Source organism: Pleuronectes platessa, chromosome 4 (genome assembly GCF_947347685.1).
Source record: "Pleuronectes platessa chromosome 4, fPlePla1.1, whole genome shotgun sequence".
In the NCBI taxonomy this organism is placed as follows: Eukaryota; Metazoa; Chordata; class Actinopteri; order Pleuronectiformes; family Pleuronectidae; genus Pleuronectes; species Pleuronectes platessa.
Genome location: NC_070629.1, coordinates 7,117,605 through 7,145,478, shown reverse-complemented (window position 1 = coordinate 7,145,478; position 27,874 = coordinate 7,117,605). Strand labels below are relative to the sequence as shown.

General features: G+C 41.8%; 1 protein-coding gene and 1 long non-coding RNA gene across 3 annotated transcripts in view; one reads left to right on the top strand and one right to left on the bottom strand.

Moving 5' to 3' along the window:
* Nucleotides 1-27,874, bottom strand: part of gcn1 (GCN1 activator of EIF2AK4) — a 33,097-nt gene that overhangs the window by 1,427 nt on the left and 3,796 nt on the right. The window contains exons 7-55 of the mRNA XM_053420517.1: nt 27,395-27,529; nt 27,129-27,306; nt 26,961-27,035; nt 26,508-26,636; nt 26,369-26,419; nt 26,183-26,281; nt 25,842-26,015; nt 25,587-25,739; nt 25,413-25,505; nt 25,229-25,304; nt 23,874-24,033; nt 23,499-23,688; nt 23,249-23,373; nt 22,849-23,027; nt 21,997-22,090; nt 21,801-21,914; nt 21,500-21,698; nt 21,260-21,409; nt 18,368-18,549; nt 17,956-18,036; nt 17,598-17,741; nt 16,973-17,097; nt 16,650-16,839; nt 16,466-16,536; nt 14,883-15,048; nt 14,602-14,796; nt 13,633-13,879; nt 12,988-13,109; nt 12,744-12,858; nt 10,969-11,148; nt 10,637-10,857; nt 10,433-10,501; nt 9,760-9,898; nt 9,464-9,660; nt 8,578-8,720; nt 8,367-8,484; nt 8,020-8,235; nt 7,733-7,897; nt 7,339-7,500; nt 7,146-7,238; nt 6,917-7,060; nt 6,531-6,800; nt 6,249-6,362; nt 4,103-4,333; nt 3,777-3,970; nt 2,228-2,342; nt 1,792-1,888; nt 1,270-1,418; nt 441-551 (exon numbers count right to left, since the gene is read on the bottom strand). Of these exons, the coding sequence (XP_053276492.1) occupies nt 441-551; nt 1,270-1,418; nt 1,792-1,888; nt 2,228-2,342; nt 3,777-3,970; nt 4,103-4,333; nt 6,249-6,362; nt 6,531-6,800; nt 6,917-7,060; nt 7,146-7,238; nt 7,339-7,500; nt 7,733-7,897; nt 8,020-8,235; nt 8,367-8,484; nt 8,578-8,720; nt 9,464-9,660; nt 9,760-9,898; nt 10,433-10,501; nt 10,637-10,857; nt 10,969-11,148; nt 12,744-12,858; nt 12,988-13,109; nt 13,633-13,879; nt 14,602-14,796; nt 14,883-15,048; nt 16,466-16,536; nt 16,650-16,839; nt 16,973-17,097; nt 17,598-17,741; nt 17,956-18,036; nt 18,368-18,549; nt 21,260-21,409; nt 21,500-21,698; nt 21,801-21,914; nt 21,997-22,090; nt 22,849-23,027; nt 23,249-23,373; nt 23,499-23,688; nt 23,874-24,033; nt 25,229-25,304; nt 25,413-25,505; nt 25,587-25,739; nt 25,842-26,015; nt 26,183-26,281; nt 26,369-26,419; nt 26,508-26,636; nt 26,961-27,035; nt 27,129-27,306; nt 27,395-27,529 (7,140 nt within the window). The remainder of the gene's footprint in view (nt 1-440; nt 552-1,269; nt 1,419-1,791; nt 1,889-2,227; nt 2,343-3,776; nt 3,971-4,102; nt 4,334-6,248; nt 6,363-6,530; nt 6,801-6,916; nt 7,061-7,145; nt 7,239-7,338; nt 7,501-7,732; nt 7,898-8,019; nt 8,236-8,366; nt 8,485-8,577; nt 8,721-9,463; nt 9,661-9,759; nt 9,899-10,432; nt 10,502-10,636; nt 10,858-10,968; nt 11,149-12,743; nt 12,859-12,987; nt 13,110-13,632; nt 13,880-14,601; nt 14,797-14,882; nt 15,049-16,465; nt 16,537-16,649; nt 16,840-16,972; nt 17,098-17,597; nt 17,742-17,955; nt 18,037-18,367; nt 18,550-21,259; nt 21,410-21,499; nt 21,699-21,800; nt 21,915-21,996; nt 22,091-22,848; nt 23,028-23,248; nt 23,374-23,498; nt 23,689-23,873; nt 24,034-25,228; nt 25,305-25,412; nt 25,506-25,586; nt 25,740-25,841; nt 26,016-26,182; nt 26,282-26,368; nt 26,420-26,507; nt 26,637-26,960; nt 27,036-27,128; nt 27,307-27,394; nt 27,530-27,874) is intronic.
* On the top strand, nt 2,829-10,855 carry LOC128438117 (uncharacterized). 2 transcript variants are annotated; one of them, XR_008338290.1, is made up of 5 exons: nt 2,829-3,086; nt 3,811-7,520; nt 7,714-7,929; nt 8,039-8,517; nt 8,592-10,855. It is a non-coding gene; the product is annotated as an uncharacterized LOC128438117 (long non-coding RNA). The 2 variants fall into 2 exon arrangements; XR_008338289.1 differs by having other exon boundaries at nt 3,042-3,086; nt 3,761-7,520.

Sequence of the window (27,874 nt, the reverse complement as noted above, 5' to 3'; positions counted from 1 at the left end):
AGTGGATTTCCTTGGGGTGGGATCAATAAAGCTTGATCTTATTTGATCTTACTATTAAGATTAACTTAACCACTAAACACTCTGTGTAATTAATAAATTATGACCGATATCTGACTCAAGTTCACAAGGCTTCAGAGAAAGGATACATGGATTTCAGTGGACTGGTATTTTCTTTGGCAGATTAGGTTAAATACCATCATCGTTACTTTTAAATCTATGAATTAATACTACATGATACTATTAACATATGAGCTTTCCTAACCTGGTAAAAGAGCAGTAAAGAGAAAAACAACTGACAAAGGAGAATATTATTCAAATAACCATATCGTAGTATGAAGGGTGCAGCAAATTGTTTATAAATTACACTCACTTCCTAGCATGTACAAAGGTAGAAGTAAGAGAAGCCTGTGATCAGCTGAATGAAACGGTTCTTGCTTTACCTTGACTAACTGTGTGATGATGCGTTGGGAAATATTACTGCCTCCCTCTGTCCTGAGATGATGCCTCATCAGATATCCCATCGCTCTGATTCCACTGGTGGCAATGGGGATCTGGAAGAGCAGAGAACATGTATTGAAAGAGAAAAGAGCTAGGTCGACAATTTAAGGAAATAGTAAAAGGCAAGGAACTATCGCCTGCATGAATTATGTCCACCAAAGGGGTTATGTCTTCCTCTACATTTATTTGTTTGTCTTGTCGTTAGCAGCATTATAAAAACACTATTATCAGGATTTCCATGAAACTTGATATGTCGAGATAGGGCTTTGGCATTATACAAGTATCTTGATGAAAACAATTCTGACATATTTAAGGGTTTGGTATCGATGATCATATATTTTCTGATTTTTTTTTTACAGGACTACTAGAAAACTACAGAACCAGTTTTCATTAAATTTGCTGGAGGGGTGGGGCATGACCCAAAGAGGAATCCGTTACAATTTGAGGAGGATTCAGATAAAATGGTGGATCTATTTAGGAAAATTGATTACCAGCCTTATTACTCATTTGATTAATGGCTTAGGGTTAATTATAGATTATGGGCTGGGACAGCTCTTGGATGGAAGGGACTTTCTTGAGTCGGTTGGTTGCCTAGTAACCTGTGGTAACAAGGCTCCTGCCAGTAAATTGTTGAGCAAATCACTTCGACTAAAACAACAACATATAACTAACCATATTCCTAAAACCATAAATCAATTTCTTTAGTGTGAGAAATGTGTGAGAAATGTGTTGTCAAAGACCGGAGGACCACACTCAAAACTTCCCCCTCACCCTGTCAGCGGTGGCGTTGCTCAAAATGGTTTCAGATACGGTGTCAAAGTATTCCGTCCCACACAGCTTCTCAGGAGCAGCCTTGACAGCTATGGCCAGAGCCATGCTCCGACCATGACGCACCATCCAGTCCACACCAGACAAGTCCGCTAAAGATAGAAATAAAAATAAATTATTTCATTATTTGAAGCAACTCAATGTGAATAGACTGAATAAACTGTTGAATAGAGAAGAGCAGAAAACTAGGTAAAACACACACAGGACGTGTTAAGCTTTATTGATAGAGTTGTATTAGACAAAAATATATCCTGTTAAATAAAGATATAAAAAAACAAAAACGGATGAACACTACTTTTTGAAACTAAGCAGGTTCAGTCTATGCAACATGTCATTGGTAATAAACAGCTGTCAGTGTTACTGAGAACAATACTAACAATTAACAAATCATCACTATACACACATACATCACATTATTGGTTTACTGGACGACTGAAGGTGATGATGTGGCATATAGATACCAACCTAAGATGTGCTGAAGTAACACACTCCGCAGCTCCTCCTCTGACAGGAAAGCACACAGTTCACCAACACAGCCTGCTGACGCCATTCGAGTTGCATCCTACACACGCACACCAGACAGAACAAGGTTCAGTGTCATTTATTCTCAAACTGACATGTAGGCTCAAAACCACCTTTCAGAAAACCACATCCTCTGTCTGACTTCCGTTTTTTCTACTTTGATCACAGAGAAAAGGACACCACTGATCATCTCTCTGTAAAATGTCTTCCGTGTTTATACTTATATACTTTATTTAACTTATAATTGCTTATTCAGTATTAATTATTCATTAACCATCACTGGCCCTGGGGTAAAAGAAACAGGCACGTTGCAACAGATGTACAAAAAAAAGTCACAGTTCAACTCAATGCTGCAAGACATCTGCTCCTCCTGTCATACCTCATCATGTCCCAGCATGCCTAGCAATGTGGTGGTAATGTTCTTGCGGATGGTTGGGTCCACCTTTGACCCGGCCCCCTGGATGACAAACCTCAAGGCTTGGAGCATAGTCTCCCTGTGACGGGGCAAAGAGCACAACACAGGAATTAGCATGACAACAGCTTTAATTAAGAGGGGGGGCCCCGACAGTAATGGATTTTTTTAAACGTTGATAATAATTTTTGTGTTTGAAAACATAAACATATACATATGGTGAGGCTGTGTTCTAACATTAACAAACAAATACAGTCCTTTAGATTTAGTTATTAAAGAAGGCTCAAGTTCACTGACTGAGGAGAGCTGAAAAATGTATTTGTCAGTTCCCTCTGGTGGACAAATTATGTACTGGAGATACTATTATTAAATAAACTCAAACATGTATTTATCATTTCTGTATTGACATTTCTTATTATTTAATGATGATAAGCTGGGCAATTTTATTGGCATCTGGTTAAGAAATCCCACTAGCCTTGTTTACATTAGCCTTTCTGTTTCATATTTGTAGCTTTTCCCCCCCAGTGGTTTGACACATGGGGGCGTTCATACACACATCCTGCAGAGCACTGTTTCCTTCTTGAAACCTTAAACTGAAGCATTGTGTGTTTATGCCAAGTTCACACAACACGACTTTCAAAGGTGTTAGACCACTGTACGGTTCAGACTACAAGACAAGCGGTCTTGTGATCAGGAGTCTTGCAGTCATTGTGAGTTCATACTACATTATGGAAGGCGATGGGGTTTCCAAACATTAGATCATGAAGCTACGTGTCAAGAGATCTGACTGATCCTCCTGCTACAGAATAACATCAAGCTGAAGGAGGTGAGATTCACATCAGTTTCAATTAAACAACAAATCCTGGTATTTAATCTCAGCTTTGCTAATAACAATATATTAACTTATTTTTATAACTTCATAACTTAATATTTGATGATGACATGTTTTAATGGTGGGTGTCTCATACTTGAACTCAGCCTACGAATTATTTCATTTCTTTGGTACTTCTCATAAAAGCAATATGCAAATGTCAGGGTTGCACCCTCAACACTACATGTACCTTCATCAGGGTCTGCGCTCTGATTGGCTGTGATGTATCAGTGTCGACGATCCCCTTGAATCGTGTCTTTCACAGTTGCTATTCGAAAACTGATCACGCTCTGACCTGGTGATTTTGCTTGTGATTTGCAAAACTCACTAGCGACTGGAAAATTGGGCCACAAATGGTGTTGTGTGAACTAGGCATTACAATTCCTCTTCACTGGATGTCTCATCAGATTTGAGGCATTTGAGGTTTAAAGTGGTAGTAGTGGAAATTATACAATCTCACAACTGTCACAAATCCTCATGTATGCATTTGTTATCCAACATCATATTAAACTTTGATATTAAATAAGTGAAAACCACCATCCTCAACAGGAATCAAGAGTGGCATTAGACATTCACATTTTCAGCTAAATCATTTACTTTCCAAAAATAGAGAACATTTTCCAACCTAGGTTCTTAGAATCTCACCTGACCCCAGCGTCCTCTGCGTTACGGATGGCAGACAGCTGCTCGGTGAAGAGTGGGTCCACCTTGGCGTGGATGGAAACCAGCTGGCCCAGAGCCTCGGCAGCCCTCAGCCTCACTGCACGGCTTGAGTCCAGCAGGGCCTTCAGGAAGGTGGTCTGCAGCTGAGGGAGGAAGGGCTTCAGGGCGATGCCCACCTGGAAGAGGAAAATAAAAGGTTTGAGCCAAGAGATATGAATCAAGAAAAAATCAAACACCCTTATGAAGAAAGATATGGATGTATATTCAACTGTATTTTTGGTGTCCTATTGGGAGATGTAGGCACAGACCTTTGCCAGCAGCAGGGTGAGAGTCTCCAGCAGAGCGGTCTTCACTGTCGAGGCAAACCGGTCTCCCAAGATACGAATGAGAGGTCCAGTTATGTTGACAACAGAGGGCCTCAGCGCCTCAGGAGACGTCAGTTTGATGATCCCTCCCAATGCTTTAGCTGCCTCTTCTTTCTGCTCAGGGCTGCCGGTGAGGACACCTTCTCTGAGGACAGGCAGGATACAGGTCACACCCTGTGGACACAAACAGGATGAAGAACATAATAGTGAATATCATTTTCATTGATTAATCTGTCAGTTTATATTTTGATTAACTGCTTAATTACTCTGTAACATGTCTCAAAAGCTTAATCTAACAACATCAAATTGCATTTCCAAAGTTGCTATAATAATTAATTATCTGCAGTGCTATTTGCTGAATGCTCACTCATGCACTCATGGCATCATTATAGAGTTATTACTGTCCTTGCAGACAATTAGAATAAATAGTTTCAGCTTCGCGCAGTTTTTCTCTTTCAAGATAAAACTAGTTTTTCAATCTTTAGACTTTGTACCCAAGACTTTGAATCTGCTGCACATGAAAGAAATGGAACGCCCATACATACAGCCCCAATACCGCCATAGATTGAAAGAATTTTGTGGGAAATGCTGTGTAAAATATTGAAACCAGTGTGATGAGACATTTGTATTTAGATAAGTTTGATGAAAGATTGACACGTATATATTGGGGAAATTATTACAAGCTGCTTTCTGTGTGGTTTAAACTGGTGAAATCCTCTTTGCTGATGTGTATTGGCTGGAGACGCCTGGTCCTGCTGCTGAAACAAAAGGGTTTTCACAGCAGGGGCTCTCTTAAGGCTGAATTATACTCCTGCGACTGCAACCGCGGAAGGCCACGCAGCTGCATCGACGGACTCGTTTTGGTTTATACTTCTCTAACGTGTTGCGCGTGTTGCAACGCAATTCACCGCCAGAACCCTAGGCGGAGTAACGTTTTTTTTTCAAAGACAAAACACAAAAAGAAGAGACGTCTTCTTCTTCGTCGACTGTTTATTTACATCGCCACTCCGGCTCCTCATAGCCTATTTCTGGCGGACAAATCGGCCAGTCAGTGACGGGTTATACAAGTGGTCATACTTTCGGATCTCTTCTGCCAAGTGCTCTTCTATTTGGTCCATATTCGTTCTTCTAAATCTTCCGTGATTTCCGCGTATTGTGGGGCATGAAACCGGAAACTAGACTCCGGACGGGATGTAGTAAGCCGACCAATCACAAGCCTTGCGGGCTGCGTGAGGCTCGCGTCGTTTTGTCGTATAGTTAGAAAAATTGGCGGACGCACGCAAGCCGCCAGAGGGCACGAAAGGGGCGTGTTGCGTGTCTTGCGTGCATGCGTGCGTGCGTAAAACCCGACTATAATTCGGCCTTTACACTCTGCAACAGGGTGACCATAGGTGTTTAAACGGCGCAGACGAGGGGGTCTGAGAGAACGGGGGTTTCACTGAGAGAAACAGGTTTTACTGAGCAGAGGCCTGATGTAAATGTGTAGTGAGACTTCGAAGGGGTCCTCATTCAGATTGAAGGTGACCAAATCTAAGCCTGAAGACAACACGCAGAGAGCTGATTGGATAAACATTCTACCTCTGTGAAAGGAGGGGCTTATTTAGTATAAATCAAATGTGATTTCATTGTTCAGGGCCATTGACTCAAAGTCTGAAAGTGACAAGAGTGCTCTGGCCCCTAGCCGCAGCTAGGTTGAATTGTATGAACCAGAAGATAATTGTTTGTCGTGTTATGTATTAAAAATCCCAATACACCAGAGAGCCAAAAAACTGCTCATATTTGTGAAAATGGAACCACTTAATTTTTGGAATTAAAAAAATGTTAAAGTCAAACACTATTGTTGATCAAGTTTGTTATTGATCATGGCTCCCGATAATTATTAATTTGGTTGAATTGATGGTACAGAATTATACAGATGAATTAAAACAGATAAGTGGAGACATCTCTATTGGGAGAATTATAATCGGAAATGTGACATAACTGAACGAGAATGATGCCCACAGCAAAGTTGTAGTAAAATTCCAACACATGATCGTTAGTAGATAAAAACATAGAACTACCAACAATGTGTCAGGAGGAGCCGTCTTACCTTCTTGGGCAGACAGAAACCAGGCAGGTGTTGACCCTTCACATCTGCAGCTACTGATCTAATGTCCCGGTGCAGGTCATCGATTAGAGCCAGCTGGCTGCTCGCGTCCAGTTTCTGTGAGACAAAAAGTAACAACACATTGTTCACATTTACCCTTTGACTATACAGGACTAAACTCTTTGCTTTATTTCCACCATGTAGTGTTAATACGAATATGGTATCTCTGCATCAATGCAAAGATGAAGTTGTGTACAGGTACTTTTCATTTCCACTTCAACACACCTTGGTGATGGAGTTGATGGTGTCCCAGCTCTGAGTCAGGACCCCTGGGTTTGAGTCATTGAGAAGGCGGATGAGGCCGGACAGTAAAGTGCGTGTGTGGGAACTGTAGTCCAGGCGGGTACGAGCAAAGTAGGCATTGAGGATGGTGACGGAAGCCTGTCTGTGGCCAGGGTCAGCACCTCGTGTGGCCTCCAGCAGGTCATCTATGATGATGCGCTGGCCCAAATCGTCTTCAACTGACAGGATCACTGTTTGGCAATTGCAGAGCTCCTGAAGCAAACATAATCCATCAGAGTGATCGTTAGTTCTTTACGAGCATGAGGACAGAACGAGAAGGTTGTGTAACAGGAGCGGTGGATGTAATAATTTGTGGGTGCTGGTGTTACCTGTGCTTCATCCTCTGTTCCCAGCTTCCCTTTGAGGGAGGAGAGCAGAGCAGGCAGAATGACGCCCAAGTGGCGTGTCAGAGCATCGCCAGCCACAGCGGACAGGAAGGCCAGCACACGGGTGTTCACAGGAGGAGCAGTGAGCTGGTGAGGGAGGACATCGGCGTTAGTCAGTCATCTGGACACAATAATATGGAGTAACACAAGAAAACCAGACTGTGAACATTACCTTTGGAACCAGGTAAGGCAGAACAGAGCGACTCTTCACCGCCATGACCTGCTTAAGACCATCCAGAGCAAAGCCAGCCGTCTCCTCATCATCCTGGGAAAACACATTCAATTTATTATAGATTAGTTCTTTTTTTTTTTTTTTTTTTAAATGGTATCTAAATTTTACATTATTTGTGTCCTTGTTCACTCACCAGCTGTCTGAGCAGGCTAGGCAGGATGTCATCCAGTGCCTGGTGACCAATGGTTGCATGGAGCTGCTCGAAGGTTTTGGCTGCAGCCTCTCGAACCTCCTCCAGTGGGTCACATAAAGCTTTCCTGACTGTTGGGACCAGTGATTCGGAGAAGACAAGTACCTGCAGTGCAATAACAACAGGTTAATAATTCATGTTTGTTTCAGTTCTCAGACGCTTGGTTTAAGATTTCATTTGATGTCATTTATTAGATTTAGATTCCGAACTAAAAAAGGAATTATCTATAATAGTAAAATGATGACAATAAACGGCCCATAAAAATGGGTACTCATTTCTCTTTGAAAGACTGTACTTAGCACTCTTCCTTTGTTTAAGAGAAATGTGTGTGACTCACCGCATCTCTGCTGGTGGACTTCATGATCTCACTGAGTCCGATGCAGACGCCCTGCCTCTCATCGCTCTTGTCAGAGCGCAGTCCCTCCTCTAGGATGGGAATGATCTCAGGGAGAATCTTCTCTCCCAGCTTCCTCACCAGGTCACCCAATGTCCGAGCAGCAATCTATAACCACATGGACACAGAATCAGTGGGGGGTAATTTCACGCTCACAACATAGCAAATACTGACAATTGTCAACCAGGGAGCATAAGAACAGAGGACTATGAAGTGAAAAGGAATAATACCGTTCTCTTGTCGGAGCAGGTGGAGGCAAGGAAACCCAGCAGGAGAGAGAAGAGGGTTGGGAGGATCTCCCGAAGAGTTCTGGGGGTGTTGGACACCACGATCTTCCACACGTGGAGGGAAGCCTGTCTAACCACAAGCTGGGTGTCTACCCGACCCATATAGAGGCCAGAGAGGACGCGGTTACGCCGCTCACCGCCAAGAGCACCAATGATGGCCTGTGGGGGAAGTTCAAAGGTCAGCAATGCAGCATTGGAGCTGAACAATCCCTCATTTGAAATTAAGTCTCAGTTTTTTTATTATTAACTGGATAAATACGTGTTGGATTTGTTGTTGGAATTCTATTCACTTTATTTGATGCTGCTGTCCCGAAGTTGTCATCCTCAGAGGCCGTCTCTGTGGTCATCTTTCCTGTTACTCCAGAGATATGGAACAGTAGATCTCCAAGCAGCTGCACAGAGCTGAACCTGCACACCAACGGCAGCATGGACACACATTTAGTCAGTACATAGGGGACATTTATTCAATCAACAAAGTGTGACCGTGTTTTCATATCTAACCTGATTCTCCACAGGTCATCAAAGAGACCCTGTTCCAGCTCAGGAAGCAGCAATGCGATGGCGGTCTCGGCATACATGCTGACGACTCGCTGGCCCGCTCGCAGTGCTGTGTCCCTCACATATTCGTTCTCATCAGCCAGGGCCTGGCGGTGAACAAAGAGAGAGAAAAAGATACTGAGCTGCAGTGAAGTGTGATCTGCAGAATGATACACAGCTTAATGATTGAGGTACTTGAGTCACTGACAAGGCAGTTTCCTGATATAGATAAATTTAACACAAAGTCCAGAGTTCCAACTTTTTAATGAAATTTAGAACTTATCAAATCGTTAGTTATGATGGAATATGAATATGATGAGTATTAGGGCTATATTGGAATTTCGAGAATAATTACAAGTCGTAATGATATTACAATAATTTAAAATATCGATCCGAGATGACCTCTGTTTGCTGGGGTTTCACTACTTATAGATTCCAAATCTTGAACCAATCTCATTGTTGATGAAAATTACAAAGTACCAATACCAAACATTCCCTCCTCTACCATAGACACAAAGTCCCCAGAGTTTGTGTGATTCTTTCTTATGAATAAAAAAAGTCCTGATACTTAGGTCAATATTTTTGATGGTGCTGATGAGCCAAAAGATTGAGCAGGTCATATTATGACTGTATTCTCGTAATATTACTTAACTCACAATGTTTTTTCCCTTTAAATGCCACAGTAGCCTTTGAGTGGTCATCAATACTAGAAAAGCGCTATATAAATACAAACCATTTCATATGTATACCTATACTTTGGTTGTACTCAAACAAAAAATAAAATCAAAACTCAGGGCTAAATTGGAAAAAATACTAACAGATTCTTGTTAACAGATTGAGTGGCCATTACCTTGAGAACGCAAGGGATGATGGGCCCAACATAAGGAGTGAACCTCTCTCCAAAGGTCAGGGGCAGGTAGATAAACAACATGATGTAGCCGTCTCTGACGTGGGAAGCGATGTCGACCTTGCTGGCTGTCGCCACCACATCTGGCATTAGCTTGTCCAGCTTCTCCACTCCCAGTCCAGCCATCACCTCAGCAAGACCTGAACACACCAACACACAAAGCATTCAGTGACTCAGGTGTTCAATGATATCGGGCACACATCTCCACCAACACAACAAGAGAGTGAAGAAGAACTGACCTTGTGCAGCTCCGGAGCGATCTACAGAGCTCTGTTCAGAGGCCAGGGTTTCCATGAGCCACGGTAGCAGGTCATCGAAGCAGGTCTCACCCATCCCCTTTACCATCGCACCCAAGGCCTTGGCTGAGACGGTACGAACCTGGAGAGGAGAAGAAGAGCGACTCTGGTTTCAACTCTATACAACAGAACACAGTGGTGGGGCATATTCCAGAAAGGTGCTGAGGTGAAAACCCAGTGTCGCCTTCTGCTGAGTCTGAAGACGATGACACTGTGCTTCATTTCCTCATTCATATAATTGATCTGAAAGCATTACTTTGCAGACGTTCATGACGATCAAAAGATGATGAAACCCCCAGCTGCAGAGCTGGGGGTTTGTTAGTTTGCTAAACAACACCTATCTATATTAATGTTACCATTAAGTCATCAGCGTAAGGAGAGCGAAAAGCTCAGTGTAAGTTTCTGGCTCCTTAAACTTAATCATTAACTGTATATTACTGAAATTCTCACTGTAAATAAAGAAAATTATCAGTGTTAAAGCCAAACGTCACTGATCAATGAATAATCATTTCTCATATTTTGACATATACTGTGACATGTGAGGTCTTAAAAATGAATAAAATGTTTATGGTGTTTTAGGTGAATAAATAGTGTATTTAATTATTAATTAACACACGTCAGGCACTGGGTCCAACAGAGAGGCCTTCAGTCCAGGGATGACACTCGGCAGGTAGGGTGAGAGATCCTACAAACAATGACACAAATCACACCATTAACAAAATGTGTCAAAAAGTCTTCAGAATACAAAGGTTTGAAGGACAAGTTAATATGTTGTTTGTGTTTTAAAGTTCATTGTAATATTTCTTCACAGCTTGCTTACCTTCTGGTCAGTGAGGGAGTACATGTTGCCAATGATCTGAGCGGCCATCTTGCGTGTGTCAGTGGAGCGATCCTGGAAGGCTCTCTGGACGATGGGCATGATGAGGGCGAGTGAGGCAGCGTCGATGAAGTGAACGAACTTGGTGTCCAGCAGTGTCTGCAGGCATGTCTGTGTCTTTTTGGATGGATCCGTGAGGGCGTCCAGCAGGACGGGGGTTATGGCTGAGAGAACAATGACATCACTGTTAAAACACTAGTCTTTCTCAGGCTGAATGTGCTCTGTCATGCTCAGCATGCTATGATCATATAAAATAGTATTGTCTAGTCCCTCACCCAGGATTTCGGGGTTACGGATGACAGCGCCGATCTGTCTGAGGGCCTGCTGGCCGGCCTTCTGCACCTTCACATGGGAGTCGGTCAGCACCTCGGTCAGCTTGGGAACGATGCTGGGCAGGCAAGAGGACAACTGCTTGGGAGCACAGTAAGCCATGGCACCCAGCAACTCCACTGAGCCTGGAGGAGAGAAGGGGGTTATTCATAAGAAGTTTATAAATGAAAAAGAAAAAGACTCAGTTACCCTGCTTTTCACAACAATAGATAATATACTTTCAATACACATTGGTATAAATATCCTACAATCAGTGTTGTGCCAGTTCACAGGAGCGTTTACAAAAAATATGAATATTTACATTATATTATTTTCATTGAATGCGTTCACACACAACACCGCCTAAAATACATTTACAGTAGTATGTATGCTGGGACACAACTTTTCTGCAGTTTTCTAAAGTCGTTTTCAAACATGAATGCACAATGGAGTCCAGTCTTTCTCTGGAGTTTGCCTTTCAAACATGAACAACACAGCAGGAGATTCTCCACTTAGATGTATTCACAACAACACTAAAGTGGCACAGCCTGCAGGAGGCAGAAGGTAATGTATTAGGGCTGCACCCATCGATTATTTTATTATCGATTCATCTAACGATTATTTTTTCAATTAATCACTTAATCATACGATTGATTCTTCTATTATTCGTTTAGGCTAACGATTATCTTTCCAATTATTCGATTAATATAATAATGAGTTTATCAAAAAACATTTTTTTATCATTTAGTTATTTAATAATCCACTCTTAAATACAAACAAATCTGATAAAATATGCACTGCAATGATTATTCCTTGTAGCCTAGTAGTTGTATCAATGTCAGTATGAAGTCAATAACTGACAAACTAACATATCAAATAAAGTAAGTATGTTTATTATTAATTTTAACACTGAACTGAATCGATTCTATTAATAAAAGAAACATTCTTTTCTCAATTCAATTGGAATAAGGCTTGCTTTAAAAGATAAAATAAAGGACTTTTGAAACAGTTAAAATAACTTAAGTTATGAGTTTTCCCATTTCTTCTTTTCCTTAATATAGAACTACATTACACTCAAACAATCTCAACAAACATGAACAACTAAACAGCTTTAAATTTTCTCTTTGTTTCCACTTTCTCTGGTTCAGTGACGTGAACTATACCATGTGCTGCCAGGATTCAATACCATAAAGACTGTAAAAACTGTGCAGGTTTAAATAAGACCGTAATTGCCAGAAAAAGTGCGCCGGTTAAAGTAGAAACGCTCTGTCCCAATCTAATAACAGGTCTCCGTCTATGTCCGATCCGCAGTCCGACTATTAGGGATCCATGCTAAATGATCGGCAATTTTTTCAGTTCGGCTTGCTTTTCAATTGACTGCATGCCTTGACTGTGAGCAGCTACCTTGTTGTCTCTTTATCATAATGTTCTACTTGTATGGCTCCTATTTTTCATCCAGAGATATTTGAATTATTTTTGGTGTGTTAGAAACATCATCAATGCCTCCACTTGCTCACAGTGATCTCAGTGAAAAACTCTGGGGAATGTCCGCAGAAATTGACTGACTTTTCGTCTCACATTCAGCCACACCAGACAATTACATTTCTAGAGTTCAGTGCACGTCTTAAAGCAGCTTAAGCAAGACTCAGATAAGTCAAAGAAGTGGGAGACAACCAAATAATCTTGCATCCTAAATATATTCCAGACCTCTCGAGTAACTCTGTATGCATGAGCCCCTCACCTGCTTTAGTTCTCCAAGACTCTTCCTCTAAGGCCACCAACAAGGAGGGAAGGACCAGTTTCACGCCGTGGGCACTAAGGTTCCTCATCACAGCCTTGGCACAGTCATCTGCAGCCTGGGGGAGGAGGAGACAGTGAGTGGGTAATAACTTAAGTCAGGGAGCACCATTCGGGTATATTTGAGCGGAAAGCGAGATGTGAATGCAGAAGAGGCAATGGCCTCAGGATATAATCTATCCACTCACCTCTCTGACGTACTGGTTTCCATCGCCAAAGCAGAGCAGTAGGTGTGGCAGGACATGGACCACATATGGCTCAAACAGCTTCCCCAACATGTTACATAGCATCTCAAAGGCAAACAGTGCTCCTACAAGAGACAAACAGCTGGTCAGCAGTTTCTTTTGGAAAAACAAAAAAAAAGCTGTACCTGGCTCCTGGCAGTTGTGTGCTAGACACAAAAGCTGTTCAGGGGCTGCATCCTTCAGAGGCTACATTTGAAGACCAATAGCATCACAGCGGCTTTCCTTTTTCAAATGAAGCTGACAAATGAGTCCTTTTTACACTGAGAAACGAAGGTGTACGAACTTTCTCATAATGTCTAACTTCAGCTCTGTTGCTAGGCAACAGCAATAAGAGCAGGGCGAAGTGGTAATGCAGATTGGGGAAAAGCGTCTGTAGACCAGAACAGCTATTTCAGTTCGACCTTTGCAGTCTACCCAGCCCACGAAGATTGCCTCCTTCGTGGGCCGGGTAGACCACTACTCTAAAGGATGCAGCCCCTGAATTGAGTCACAGCTAATGACGATGATGTAGCAAGACTCACTGTTAACTGTATAGCTGTAAATTTATCTAAAGCATGACAGTGGAGCGGATGGATAAACCTCACTAACCTTCTCTCCGCCTTAAGTTTTTCTTGTCCTGAATGGCGTCAGTCAGCGTGGACATGATGTCCTGCTGCTTGAGCGCCAGGATCCCGAGACCTTTGACCAGGCCGGCCAGTCCATACGCTGCTCCCTTTCTTTCTGCGTACTTGTCGCTCTCCAGCAGCAGCTGCAGCAGGTTCCTTACAATGCCTGCAGCGTCCTCTTTAATGGCCGGGACTAAAGGAGGTAAACAGCCTGCCACAGACTCTTGGACCTGATGAGGGATTTGACAGACCCCATGAGATTTGGTGGTGAATATTTTCATTTTGGTCCAGACAAAAGAGTTGAATTGGCAGTAATGTGGGAGGTAGGCATATAAGATGACATTTAAATTCAAATCATGAATGCTGAACATTGAACAATGGAGGGTAAGTAAGTACAGCGAAACCATTTATAGTGATCACGTTCACCCCAGGCCAAATAGATCACTATTAGCTGTTGATTACTATAACCAAATTGCTAGCTTCTGTACGATAGTCCCGGAACTTGAGAGAAAGACAATATGGCTCACTCACTTATGAACATGCAGGCATAAGCGCGGTAAAATCTTTTTTCATAGCTGCACATTCATCAGCCTGGCCCGCTCGCGGTAAAAACATCAGGATTTCTAAACTTAGATAATGTAGGGAGCCGGACGAGAAGGCGGGGCACTTTCGGTTTGGCTAGATTCGGTGGATGTCATAGCGTGAATGATAGACACACGGAGCAGTAAATTACTGGTCCAAACATGTATGAAGAGACCCAAAATGACAAAAGTAAGCAGACTGTTTGATCCGTAGAACCAAATTGTCTAAACAGCATTTGAATAAGAACGATTCTGTCCCAAGTGTTTTGATCCATATTAACGGTTGATTGATGTTTGATCCATATAAACGGTTGATCACTATATCCAATCACTTTAAGCAGTTTCCACTGTAGTTGGGATGAGTTGTTTACCTGCTGTGATGGTGTAGAGAGTGCAGTGATGAGCTTTGCCACAATGGGTTTTACTTTGGGATCACTCTTGTCCAGATGTTTGGCTAAAGAGCCCATGAGAATAACTACACTCTGACGGACAGAGTCATAGCTTGCGTCCTGGGGGGCGTTCTTCAGGAACTCCTCAAACACTGGCAGCAGGCAGGTCACGTTGTCCTGTTACAAAGAGCATGGACATGACGTACAGTGCATGACAAAAATGGTGGTATCCAAGTGTGTGTTTAAACCAATGTGAGCTGTACCTTTCCATGTGTGTTGAGTGCAGAGAGGGCAGCGTCCAGCATGCAGCGCCGCACATCAGGGTGGCGGTCGTTCAGCGCGTCAGGAACGAAGAAAAGGAAGAGAGGGGTGACCTGGGATTCACCCAGGTACTGGGACAGCTTGTTCAGAGACACAGCGATGCCACACCTGACAAACAAGTGTTAATGACAAAAGAGCTCAGTGGACAAGAAGGAATACTTTACAATCTATGTCTTCTAGTACTCTGTTATAATGATATCATAGCTTTTATGATATCATCTGATACCTGCAAATGTCTCTGTCCCTATCTTCTGTGCAGATGCAAGCAAAACAGTCTTGATGATGTACTGGGCTCCTGTCACCTGGCTCTCTCCCTGGATCTGACCCTTTCAACACTCAATAACTACACAGTTCAACACAACAACAGGCCTAACGTCTTGACTTTTACAGATTCTAAGTTGAGATGGCTTTTACATCATAACTTGGGGACAAACACTAACAAACTTACTTGAGAGTCTGCGCCTCTGTCTGACTGTCCCTGCCTGTCTGCCTCTCAAGCCCTTGTCTCTAAGTTGCCTTTGGCTGATAACACATTTGTGAAACATTTCCATGAGCACTACATTACTTTCTTATATCAACTTGCATTTGATATCACTGTGGTCCCTGGTGCAGTGAATGCAAGATTGGATATCTTTTCTTCACAGGTCTTTTTTACAGTAGAAGTAGAGAAGGAACACCCATTACCTGCACTCAAGCAAATAATATAAGAATAATATTAGATTTAGTTTTCCTGAAGAAGAATCTCTAATGTTTTGCTGTCAATGTGTATAGCCTAGAGACACTGAAACAAATAGGGTGTATGTGATTTTGTCTTTTTTCAATGAATTAAGACTTCAGTTATGAAGAGGAATGATACAGAAAATGCTCCATGGCAGTCATTTTACATGGAGTAAGAAAAAAGAATGCTCATTGAACCTAATGTTTTGAGTATGTTTATGTTAAATATCATCTAAATTTTACTTCATTATCATCTAGAAAAGATCACATATCTATGTTTGAAAAGCCTAATTCTTCACAACTAAAGAGGGAGGTAGGGAGGAAGGGAGAGAGGGAGGAAGCGTGTATATGTGTGTGCGTGTTTGTGTGCGTCTGAGAGAGATATGGGATGGGGAGCTGTAAGCAGTGGACCAAACCACTGTGAGGCTATAATTAATTAACATGCGCTCAGTGCATATTGTTTTATTATTTCAAATCAATTGCTTATGTTTGCAATGATATTGATGGGAGCCACTCTCTGGATGGGGGGTCAGGGCCCCCTTTTCCACCCTGGGAAATCTGTCCATTTGTCACCAATATTAATATTTTGTGGCTTCATACTTCTCTCTTGAAACTAATCCCGACTTGTAATGTTAAGTAGATATTATGCTGGTTCATTTTATATAAATGAATTTAGGTTCCTGAGACAAAGATTTTCTTTTTGGCCTCCAATAAAAAGAAATCTTTTACATCATATTTTATACTTAATCTCATCATCTAGCTCATCTTAAAAGCTTCTGGTATGTCTTGACAAACAAATGAGATCTACCTGGCCTCCCATTGGTCAGGTGGAGATTCAGAGATGACTCTGCCCAGGGCATCCAGCACTGGAGGAGGTCGCTTTAAAAATAAAAAATACAAACATCATAGATTTATAACATGAAATTCATTGAGCAGTAGTAGCTAGAGCAATAAGAGCAATAGTGTGATTTGGAAATGTCTCAGGGTCTCACATAAAGTTTCTTTTGATAGAGCTCAGTCAGCTGGCCGAGCACAGCAGCAGACTGGTCTTTGTACTCAGACACAGCACTTGACAGAGCATCAGCCGCGGCAGTACGGACAGCTTCCTCGTGGTGGGTGACATCTCCAATCAGCAGGCAGCAGAGCTCAGGGACCAGCTCCAGGGCCAGAGACTCCAAGAGTCTGAGGAGGAAATACCAAGCAAACAAATGAGTTCAACTGTTGATTATATAATAAGTGTCTATGCTCCTTCACCGTGCTGAAGCACATTTTGTAGGATATAGCATTCTTGAAATCAGAATCCAAGAATACATACTTTTCCGCCAAAGCTCGCCCCTCCTCTTCAACGTCAAACTTGGCAACCCAAAGTCTGCGCAACAAACTGAGCCCAGTGGCCTCCGTGCTGTCAGTGGGCAGGGCAAACTCCATCTCCAACAATCCCTATGCACAAAGACTGGGAGTTAATGTATGCATACACAGTCAGTGGGTCATGTACTATATGTACATTGCTCAAAACAATTAAGGGAAGGAAACAGTAAGACAACCACACAAAGGTGGAATGGTTTTGATTGTGGTGGCGACAGATAATTGCTCTCTCCTTATCCTTTACGACTGATTCTTCTCTTTTTTTGTGATCTGGTAGTGTCCTTGTCACTACTGGTAGCCTGAGGTGGTAACTGCAGCCCAGGTACCTACATAGTAACCAGGTATCTTCAAAATAAGTGGTTCCATTATGATCTAAAAATATGATTTTGGATATGAGGTTCTTGAGTTATGGCTTGAGATATGTTTTGTGACATCACAGTGACTTTGACCACCAAAATTGTAACGGTTTGTGAAATTCCTTTGTGGTATTTCTTAGACATTGCATGATAACGTGTGGGAAGGATGGAGAACCTGAAAAACACAAAAAACTAAAATGAAAGTGGTACAAAGCTCACCCTGAGGGCGGAGTCTCGGACAGAGAAGCACGGTGACAGCAGGGCGCTGAGCAGCACATCTATCTCCTGCTGCTCTGCCACAGTGCAGCCTTCTTCTCCTCCAGCACTGGCACACAGAGCGGTCAGGGACTGAGACGCTAACACCTGCAACACATATTGTCTTACTAATTCATACATCTCAGAACTAAAACAAGATCTTAAACAGCAAATGCCGTGCATTCAATAAATAGAAACTGACAAATTCAGACTCAGGAAATGTTTATACTTTATAATTAATATAATAATAAATAATAATTCACGCCAAAAACTAGGAGTAGATTTTAGAGTTTAAATACTGTTTGTAAAATTGCTTGTTTACCTGGAGTCTTGGGGTGGCTGTGGAAATGATTCTGATGAGCAGCTCCAACATGCTGACACGTGGAAGCAGCTCAGGCCCGTTCTGAGACAAGAAGACAAAATAGTTAGTATTTAAATCCATTCAAATACAAAATAAGAGCTTTCTCAATTTGCTTATCATATTATTGTTATAGACAAAGGACTTTGCTTAATAGCTATTGACAAGACATGCCAACATTGACTGCTACGTGGATGATTTGTGATTACATAAATGGGAACACAAAAGGACAGCATGAAAACTATTATACTATTGTTAATTACTCAAATCTGGCGGCCTGTACAAATGGGTTATTGTTTCCAATGAATATTGTTTTCCCACTCATCCTCCTTCACAAGTCAAGGACAGAAAATAAAGTCAAAGCAATTGACTTTACCTCATCTATGAACATGGCATCAATGTTTGTCTCTGCCCGAAGCTCGCAGTGTTCGTTGAGGACTTGCAGGGCTTTGGTCATCATGCTCTCTGTCTCCTCGGTACTGCCCGAGGACTCCCTGAGCATGGCGTTGAGGAGAGGGAAGCAGAAGGAGAATGCTGGGGCAGACAGGGGAGCCACGTCTAAGGAAGAAAACAAAATTTTCAGAAATACTATAATAATGTATTTTTTGTGATTCTAATATATAATATGATTTTGTATGATTTTTTCACATTTCATTCAAGTCATTTGTATTTATGTTGTGTGAATTAACTTCTTCTGTAAAAATGTTTTACCTATTTGAATGTATTGTCAAATTAAACTTTTTTTTTTGATGATTATTGTCTGTGGCTTTATAGTAAATATATGTTGTTTCACAATGTCAATTTGATGGCTGATGAAGGTCTATGGCAAAAACATATTTAAATAAACTCAGGAGTGAATGCTGATTGTATTCATTCACATTACAGAAAAAAGCTGGATGTAAGCGTTTTCTTTGACCCCAGGAATAGGGGAAATAGTTAGGGTGAATTTTCCTTACATCAAATGGGAAAAACACTTAAATGAGAGTTCAAACAGTTCTGTAGATAACCTGGACATATTCAAAGAACGTAAAACACGTCTTTGTTAGCATTAAATTTGATACATGTATATATATATGTATATGTATATTTATATATGTGTGAATGTATGTATGTATATACATACATACATATGTATGTATGTATGTATGTATGTATGTATGTTAGGGCTGCTCAATTATGGAAAAAAATCATAATCATGATTGTTTTGGTCAATATCAAAATCAGGATTATTCAAACGATTATGTGCCCCTATTCTGAAGTCTATGCTTTATTCTTTAAATGACTGGAGCATGCGCAATAAAGTGAATCACTTCCGGCTCAGGTAAACACTGATGACGGCTGCGTGTCTTATTCCTCCGTGAAACCAGGATATCGGTGCCCGGTGATTCAAACCCTTAATGATGGCAACCCTAACACTCTCTGACCGGCTGACCGGTGCGCGGAGAAATGCGGCGCTACATGGTCTGCTGCTGCTAGAACTTTTTCGACCCTTTTTGTCGATCAGACGGGGGCTGCCCTCCCTGCTTTTCCACTCGCGCTGCTTTTTTCACCGCCGATCATCACACACACAACTTGCCTCCTTTACTTTACTGCTGCTTGAGAGCGAGAACCAGTCAGCTGGGCCGCTGAATGCTTTGGGGGAAGGATTGAAAGGCGTATCCGCGTGTCTTTCGGAAAAAATGCCAAATAATCGTTTCATCTCGATTATATTAGTTTTGAGATCGTTTGACGCCATAATCGTAATCACGATTAAATTTCGATTAATCGAGCAGCTCTAATGTATGTGTGTATGTATGTATGTGTGTATGTATGTGTGTATGTATTTATGTATGCATGTATATACAGTGGCGTTTCTACATTAGGGGCACGTGGGGCACTGCCCCACCAGATCCAGATGGCGCTGTTGTGCAGAAAGCTCAATACATCAGTACTTTGTGGCAAAATATATTTTATTTTATTTTATATGCAAAGTAGCGTGAATGTGTGTGTGAATAAACTTGACTCACAAGCATTATAGTCTTGTTTTGGAGTCATATGATACGTTTGGGTTTCTGTCTGTGTGCTTGCTGTGTGAAACGCTTCTCTCTTGCCGTCCGTCTCTGCTCTGGGGGCAACGGCCCAAGCTTAAGACTGTTACCATGGAAACACCAATGAACCACACAGGCCGAAGTTAACATTGGGAGATGGGCGGAGTTAGGGCACTTTCAGATGTGCCCCACGAAATCTGCCTAGCGACTCGAATAATGCGAAACGCGACTGCAGCTCCCAGCCTGTTGCCTGCTCGGCTTGACCTGAGCTAACAGGCTAACAGGCTATCCCCCGTCAGTGAACACTGACCGGGGGATGTGGAGAGGTTTCACTCACATATCGGATGAATAATACGGTTTGATCTTCGGTTTGTTCTCCTGACGGAGAAGCTAGAGACGTCTGCGCTCCCATTTCTGTGGTAAGTCTAGTTTAGTATTGTATTTATGCGTTAGTAGTGATGAGCAGGTACCTGTACATGGCTTGCTAGTTTAGCTCCGCTAGCCTGCAGGCGATGCTAACGGGACCGTATGGAGTTATTGACCCGACATGAACCAACATGATCCGACATGATCAGGTCCAGCCAGCGGGGAAAAGCATTAGAGTTGATGGAGTTGAGGAGGAGTGTGTTTGGAGAATAAGCTCCACCATGTAAGATATCTAATGGTATGTAAAGTTGTTTCACTCGCCAACCCATTTGACTTGACTACGTTACACAGATTATTTTTCTGCATAAACAGATTTACTGTGATCAACTGAAACGTGAGTATTTAAAGTCACATCTGCATTTTAAGAGCAGCTGTTTAAAGTAGCATTACGTCTCCTAAAGCTCTTTATTCAGAGTATTGATGTTGACGCTGATGTGAAGCTATGGGTCTGTGGCTAATCTTTTTACTTTGTTGCAATCATTTTACTTTAATGCTGTATTATAGGCAACATCTTTGTGTCGCACTGAACGCTAAAGCATGTGAAATCGATCGTGCTATCGATATGAAATAGGATTTCTTCTCCCTGCTGGCACTCAAAATCCAGCCCATAGTATATTTTACTGGTCTATATAGGCCTACTGCTTATAATAATCAGCTACCTCTATCTTTGTGACGGTGACATGACGGCATACAAAATTGCCCCACCAGAAATTTCAGGCTAAAATCGCCACTGTGTGTGTGTGTGTATATATATATTTTTTTTTTAGGAAAAAGTGTGGTGCCTGTGAGGATAATATTTTAGTGTCTGTGCTCACCACTCTTGCTTTCTCTCTGCAGGACAGTCTGGTTGTGCAGCAGAACGACAGAACGGTTGGCTGCTGTGGCCAGGTCCTCCTCCTCCCAGGCCGAGTCCAGATCACACTCCGGCTTCAGCAGCCGTAAAGTCACATGACCCACAAGCACGGCTGGAAGGGGAAATAAAGACGATTAAAATTGATTTGAGCAATTAAAGACAGTTCTGTGTTTATCAATATAATCAAAAACAGTCCATGTACCTATATGGTGAAGGTGCTTGGGCATAAGGCACACTCCGATATCCAAAAAGGGACGCTCGACGTGAGGAGCGGCCAAAGGGGAATTTAGCAGGGGCAGTAGGACCTGGAGGACAGCAGGGAGCTCTTTGGTGATCTGTGCTGGTCTCTCTATCAAAGCAGCTTCCAGCAGACCCATCACATTCTGCAGCTCCACATCCATCTGGTGACAGAAAGGTGAGGGCCAATAAGAAGACAGTTAGAAAGCTGTGATGCAGGCATTTAAGACATCACTTCAATCTTAACTTCAGATTTGGTTGCGTACCCCTTCAAGTCTCTTGCGAATAGAGCTCTCCCTGTCAAGCTGGATTTGCATCATTTCCTTCTGTTTGCTGCTAAGCTGCACCTCCTCTTTGATGCCCTTTTTCTTCTTTAGCTCCTGTAAAAATGAAGACAAATCAAAAAGATGTTCCAGCAGCCATCGCCTCCAAAGAACATTGATGATGATTTGTGAACTTTACCTCCTGAAACTCCAGTTCAAAGATCTGATCCTTGTAGGAGTAGGCCTTGTTCTCTCGCTTTATGTTTGTTTTCTTGGTGCTTTCCATTTGGGCGCTGCAGCGAGTGTAGAGGTGGAAGACAGGAGTGAATAAAGGACAAAAGGGTTGAACCATTAGGCCAAAAAGTATATCAAGAAAGAATTATTAATCCCAGTCTATATCATTAATAACCACAATACATGTCACGCTGTTTCTTTTAAGTTTCAAGACAGATTTTTGCTACACAGCAGTGGTGACCTGCACATTTCGCGATGCCCTGAAGGTTGTTCTGGCCTGCCTTGAACCGTCAACTTGACCAGCGATAATATAAGAAGCATGAATGAGGAACGAAACGCACATAGCAGCCAAAGATATTACAGCTCCGCTATTTAAAATCTTTGTAGCAGCCTTGTGACGTCATTGACAAGATGGCAGAGCCTTAGCATACCTTGAAAACTAAGTATTCAAATAGAGTACTTGTTGTTCAGTCCCAAGTTTATGTCAACCATTAAATCAACAAATGGGGATAGCCTATAAATGAGAGGACGGGTGCTTTGCCTGTAAAGGATGGCCTGGAATGAAGTCAAATTCCCCCTCTTTTTTATGAGCAAATAATGACAAACAAAAAATGTCAGATATTTTGGGTAGATCAATTGTATTATACCTCCTCACTGTGCTTTAACAATGCATAAGCATTACATTAATATGCATTTTACTTTTGTCATATTGCTAATGATGACAATCAAATCGTGATATTTTATTGCGTTAAACTGAAGAAAACTTTGGAGATTGTTGAGGTCAAAGTCATCAGTGGTTTTAGAGACTGTGTGTTACCTCTGGATGATGCTGGTGTCATACAGTTCTCCCTCTGGTGTGAGCATGATGGCGTACTCCTCTCTGGTGACGTGAAGTAGAGCAGGTCGGGAAAGTCCCTCTGTGATATGACTCATCACCCGGGGTAACAGGTGGTCCGGGGAGAGGCTTGATAGAGCCCCGACCGCATTTTTTGTTGCCTGGAAAAAAAATAAACATGAGCTGTCAACATCCGGGTATCATGTTACATAAATAAGTATGATTCCATGACAAATGTGTTGCAAGATTCTTCAGCAAATGATTACATCCTGTATGCAGAATGTAGGGAAAATGGTAACTAGTTTTGGCGCAGCAGTCAATTACACTTAAGTATTCTTATTGTGTATAAATCTCATTTGAAAGCTGTGTGTTATTGTCACACCTGGTTGCCAGCATTGACATCTAGTAGACGAGGCAGGATCTTCTCCAGATTCTGTTCTATAAATTCCTCTGCTTTTATTTTCATGGAGGAGAGCAGAACAGGCCAGAGGCCTCGGCGAGCTTCAACTGAAGGAGACACATGGAGTAGATAAGATGTCAAGAACAGGACAGAGCACTGATAAAATATCCCAGGGTATTAAACTACAAAAACATAGCAGAATGAAGTTAGTTAATAAGACTCATTTTCATACTTATGGATGGATGATGAGAGACTATCATGATCTCCATGGCCAAATTCTCTGCTTCGGTAGGGTCCCCCCATTGGCTGGTAGCAGAGCAAACAACATACAAAGCCTCCAGCAGAACACGAGGGGGGATGTAGCTGCGACCCATCTCAGTCAGCTCTCCTGAGTCTGACACCAGGACATCTTGGGGTAAAACCTGACAAATTACAACAGTCAGTAAAAAAAATGAACTCACTCTTTCTGTCTCAAACTGTAGTGGTTGTAAGGAATTATAAAAACAGAATATGTACTAAAGTAAAATCTGATTTTCTCTTTCGATACATGTGGCGTAACAACTGTAAATACATTTTTGAGGACTAAATCTGAATAATCAGTGCGTACTTTGTGCTTGTTGATGACCACACAGAGTTCTCCCAGAAGGCCGTGGGCAAAACTGGATCCCCCCAAAGAGGAGAGCAGCTTCCTGACCGTCTGTTGTGCCCTCTTCCTTACACGCCAGCTCAGTGACAGCAGAATTGCAACAGTGGTGTGATGATACATCCTACAAAACACAGGAACATGGAGGAAACATAAACTAGTGATTAAAGTGCGACAGGAAAGTAAATTAGACAAATGTGTAATAGATCTATATCCTGTATATTCCCTACAATAAAACTACTTTAGATCTCATTTGGACAGAACTTTCAGAATGGAAATTTACAATAATGACAACCAACAGCAACTCACTGAAAAAGCATTGTATGGCAACTATATTGAAGGAGCTTAATATGGGTTTAAAGTATGTTGATATTCTTGATAATATTAATACTTGGGTCTATACATAGTAATAAAGTAAAAGTTGCGTGTGATACATTATAATGCATTCTAATGGACGCATCTTATCTAATAGGTGTCCTATGTTATAATATAATGCAATAACAAATTAATGGTTGTTTTAATAGCAGCATCCAGCAGAGGAGGAGTTAAAGTGGCTGTCAACTCTATAAATAAATAACATAGTATCTGCTTACATTTGATGTGTAATAAACATTTAAAATTTGAATTCAATGTTTGTGAATGCTAAATGAGGACTAAAATAGTATATCATTTGCACTAATGCTAATAACAGCTATCTACTTGAACACCATAATCCAACACGTCCTGCGTTCCTCCAAAAAGCTGGTCATTTAAAAAAAATATCACTATGCATCCAGATGATGCAGTTCACCACATTATTGGTGAGAGTACGGTATGACGATATTAAGAAAGGTTAACAAGCAGCAACAGTGAGAGAAGAACGTTTTGAAGATTAAAAGCACCACACCAGTGGTGCTTTTACTGTTGTGATGACAATGTTAACTAGAGTGTCATACAGGAAGTACATCCATTAACCGCCAAAAATCCCCTTATGAAACAGCATTTCAACTCACTAGATCTCGATTTGAATTTGGAATCATGGAAAATGTCAAAAAGACGCAATTTTTAAGACAGTGAAAAATAAATCCAGGATCCTTCTGCCCCTAGATCCAGATAGAACATTTGATGGATTCTTCCCTGATCCATACCACATCCTTTTACCAAGTTCTGTGGTGATTGCATATTAAACAGAGCCTAATTGGCAGAGGTGACAGTACGGACAGCTCCCGTGTCAGCATTTAGTTACAGGTAAGTTAAAGGAAATATTCCATTTCCCAGCAAGACTTTAAGACATTTGTTCGGAAAAAGTTATGTCCAGGTTAATCAGAGTAGAGACTCACTTTGAGTTACTGCTGTTGAGTCTCTGGGCATGGTCCAAGAAGAGCCTTTCACAGAGCAGCAGAACTGTGAGTAGAGCTACACAACAGTGACAAAGACAGAAATAATCCATCATTTTGAGTCTTGACATTTCACATCACTCACGATCTTCTGCAATGCTGATATTAAGAAAACATATTTCCATACTTTCGTCACTGGCCTGGGAGAGGAACTTCTCTGTGGTGAATAGTGGCTTCTTCTCATCTAAGATCACGTTCCAGAAGCTGGTGAATTTAGCTTCTGTAGAGACAAATAATCTGCATCACTAACCATCCTCCTTCTCCAACAGTGATTGATAAAGTGTAAAAACGAGAGCCTCACCAGTCTGTGTCTCCAGCAGAGCCAGTCGACTCAAAAGAACAGAAGCTGCCACACCCTCTGCAAGCAAAGCATGCTGGGAGTTTTGGGCCACTGCCTTGTCCACCGTTTGGAGGAGCAAAGGCAAGAGGTCTGAGGCCTGTGCCAGAGTGTCACCTAGTCATTGGGGAAAAGAAATGTGATTAATAGTTTGACATAAACTAATGCATCTGGAGCTGGACATTTGACATGTAGCCTAATGTGTCTCATGTGACTGACCTTTAAAAACCCCCAACATGGCCTGAAGGTAGGTGTGTCGAACCAGTGAGGTGGAGGTCTTGAGGGTAAAAGCTTTCTTCATCCAATCCATGAGAGCAGATGGTACTTCTACTGTAAGGCGACTACTCCACTGGGAGAGCACGGACACGGCATGCACCAAGGTGCCCTCATGAACTAAATTAAATGAAGTTTAGTTAGTGCTAGACTGAAACAGTGACTTTACAGCCAATTTCCAGACTCAAGGCATAAAATTGCATTTTGGGTTCTGATTGTCATGTTTTCATGGAATTAGTAAGTCTGGAGAGGTTTCTGGCATGGAGGAGAAAACAGAGCAGTGATACCTTCTTGTTGTAAATAAGGAATGAACATCACAGCGACTGCAGCGCTCAACGTCTGGCTTGAGGTTCCTGACACGGCATGATGGCTGCAGCTGGAAATCCCTACACCAAGAATAAAATTCTTAAGTTGGAATTTGTCTGTGTCCATTACTATCTCATGCTTACATCATACCTTAAAGTATCCCTTACCTGACAACACACTCATCTTCTGGGCAACAACCGTGAGCTTTCCCTCAGACCCTGCAAATGCAAGAATTGTGTTTCAGCTGAGCAAAACTAAACATGAATGAGACAATATTTCATTCTACGGGGTAATTAAGTTGTTCACCTCCGAGGATCTTGAAGAGGTGTGTGACAATCTCCTGCACTGCCGTGGAGTCACTGCACTGCTTAGCCAGGTTGTGCATGGCCTGGACCGCCTCCTCCATCAGCTGGGCGTTATTGGCTTTAAGCTGACCTGAAACACAAAAAGACCATATTTATATACTCTAATCAGAAGGTTGGTGGTTCCACTCCAGTCTTTTTACTCCAGACTGTATTCCAAAGTGTCCTTGGGCAAGATACTTTGATGCTATACTTGGGGTGGTCTTCAAGACGAGAAAAGCTCTATATAAATACAAGCACTTTAAATGACACTTGAGTTGTTATTAGGACTGTAAAAATATAAAATATATAAAATATTTTATTACCATATGATGGCTCCTTGCACAAAGACAATTTTTTTGGCGCTGTAATAAACAAATACATAACTGAATTGGTCGAAACTCCATAGAGGCCTTACTTGCTATTGCCTTCCCGATATCCATGGCATACTGACTGAGGTCAAGAGTCACACTGGACAGCAGGCAGGAAATGGCTGGAAAGAGACCAAACAATGTATTAATCCACTATCTGAGAGATGGCTAAGCACTAATTATTTAACAGTCATCAGAAACAGAAAGAGCCTCACTCGCAATGGTGTTCTCTGGACTACGCAGCATTGTCTTCTGCAGGATAGGGAGTAGCTGCTCCTTGAACTCAGAGTGGGACACATGACGCAGAAAGGAACCGCATTTGTCCAAAATGTGCTGTTGTGGTTTTATCTTGCTCATAAGGACTGATTTAACATACAGGTCCATCAGGGCACTCTGAAAAACAGCACACACAAGTTTAAATGTTTTTGCTACTTTTGCACCACATGGAAGGTTAAAAATCAGGATAATAAAAATAAGTTACCTTATGCTTCTCTATTGTAGCTTTGTCTTTTTGAGCAGTGCAGAAGTCTGCACACACCCCCAGCATGGCCAGAGTTGTAGGGCTTTGATCCAGACTCAGCAGTGTGCTGATGTACTGATCAACCAGTCCAGGGTTCTGTTAAACAGATCACAGGTCAGACTTACTGAGCACACGCCTAAGGATTAATGACTGTTACTATGATTTGAAATTTGATTAATTTTGAAGGCCCACAGAAAATCATTTGTCCTTCAACCAACATTACTACTACTATTTAACTGTTATTATTAGCTGCAATTTTATGTCTAACATAGAAAGTCAAATCTTCTTAAGGGCCTCTTTCAAAATGTGGATTCAATGTCACAAACATGTAGCTTATTACATATAAACTCATTTAAAGTTTACAAAGGTGAACCAGTAAAGACAGATAAATCAGAACATGGCATGACATCAGCCTTTTTGATAAGCTTGAGGGGATTCAAG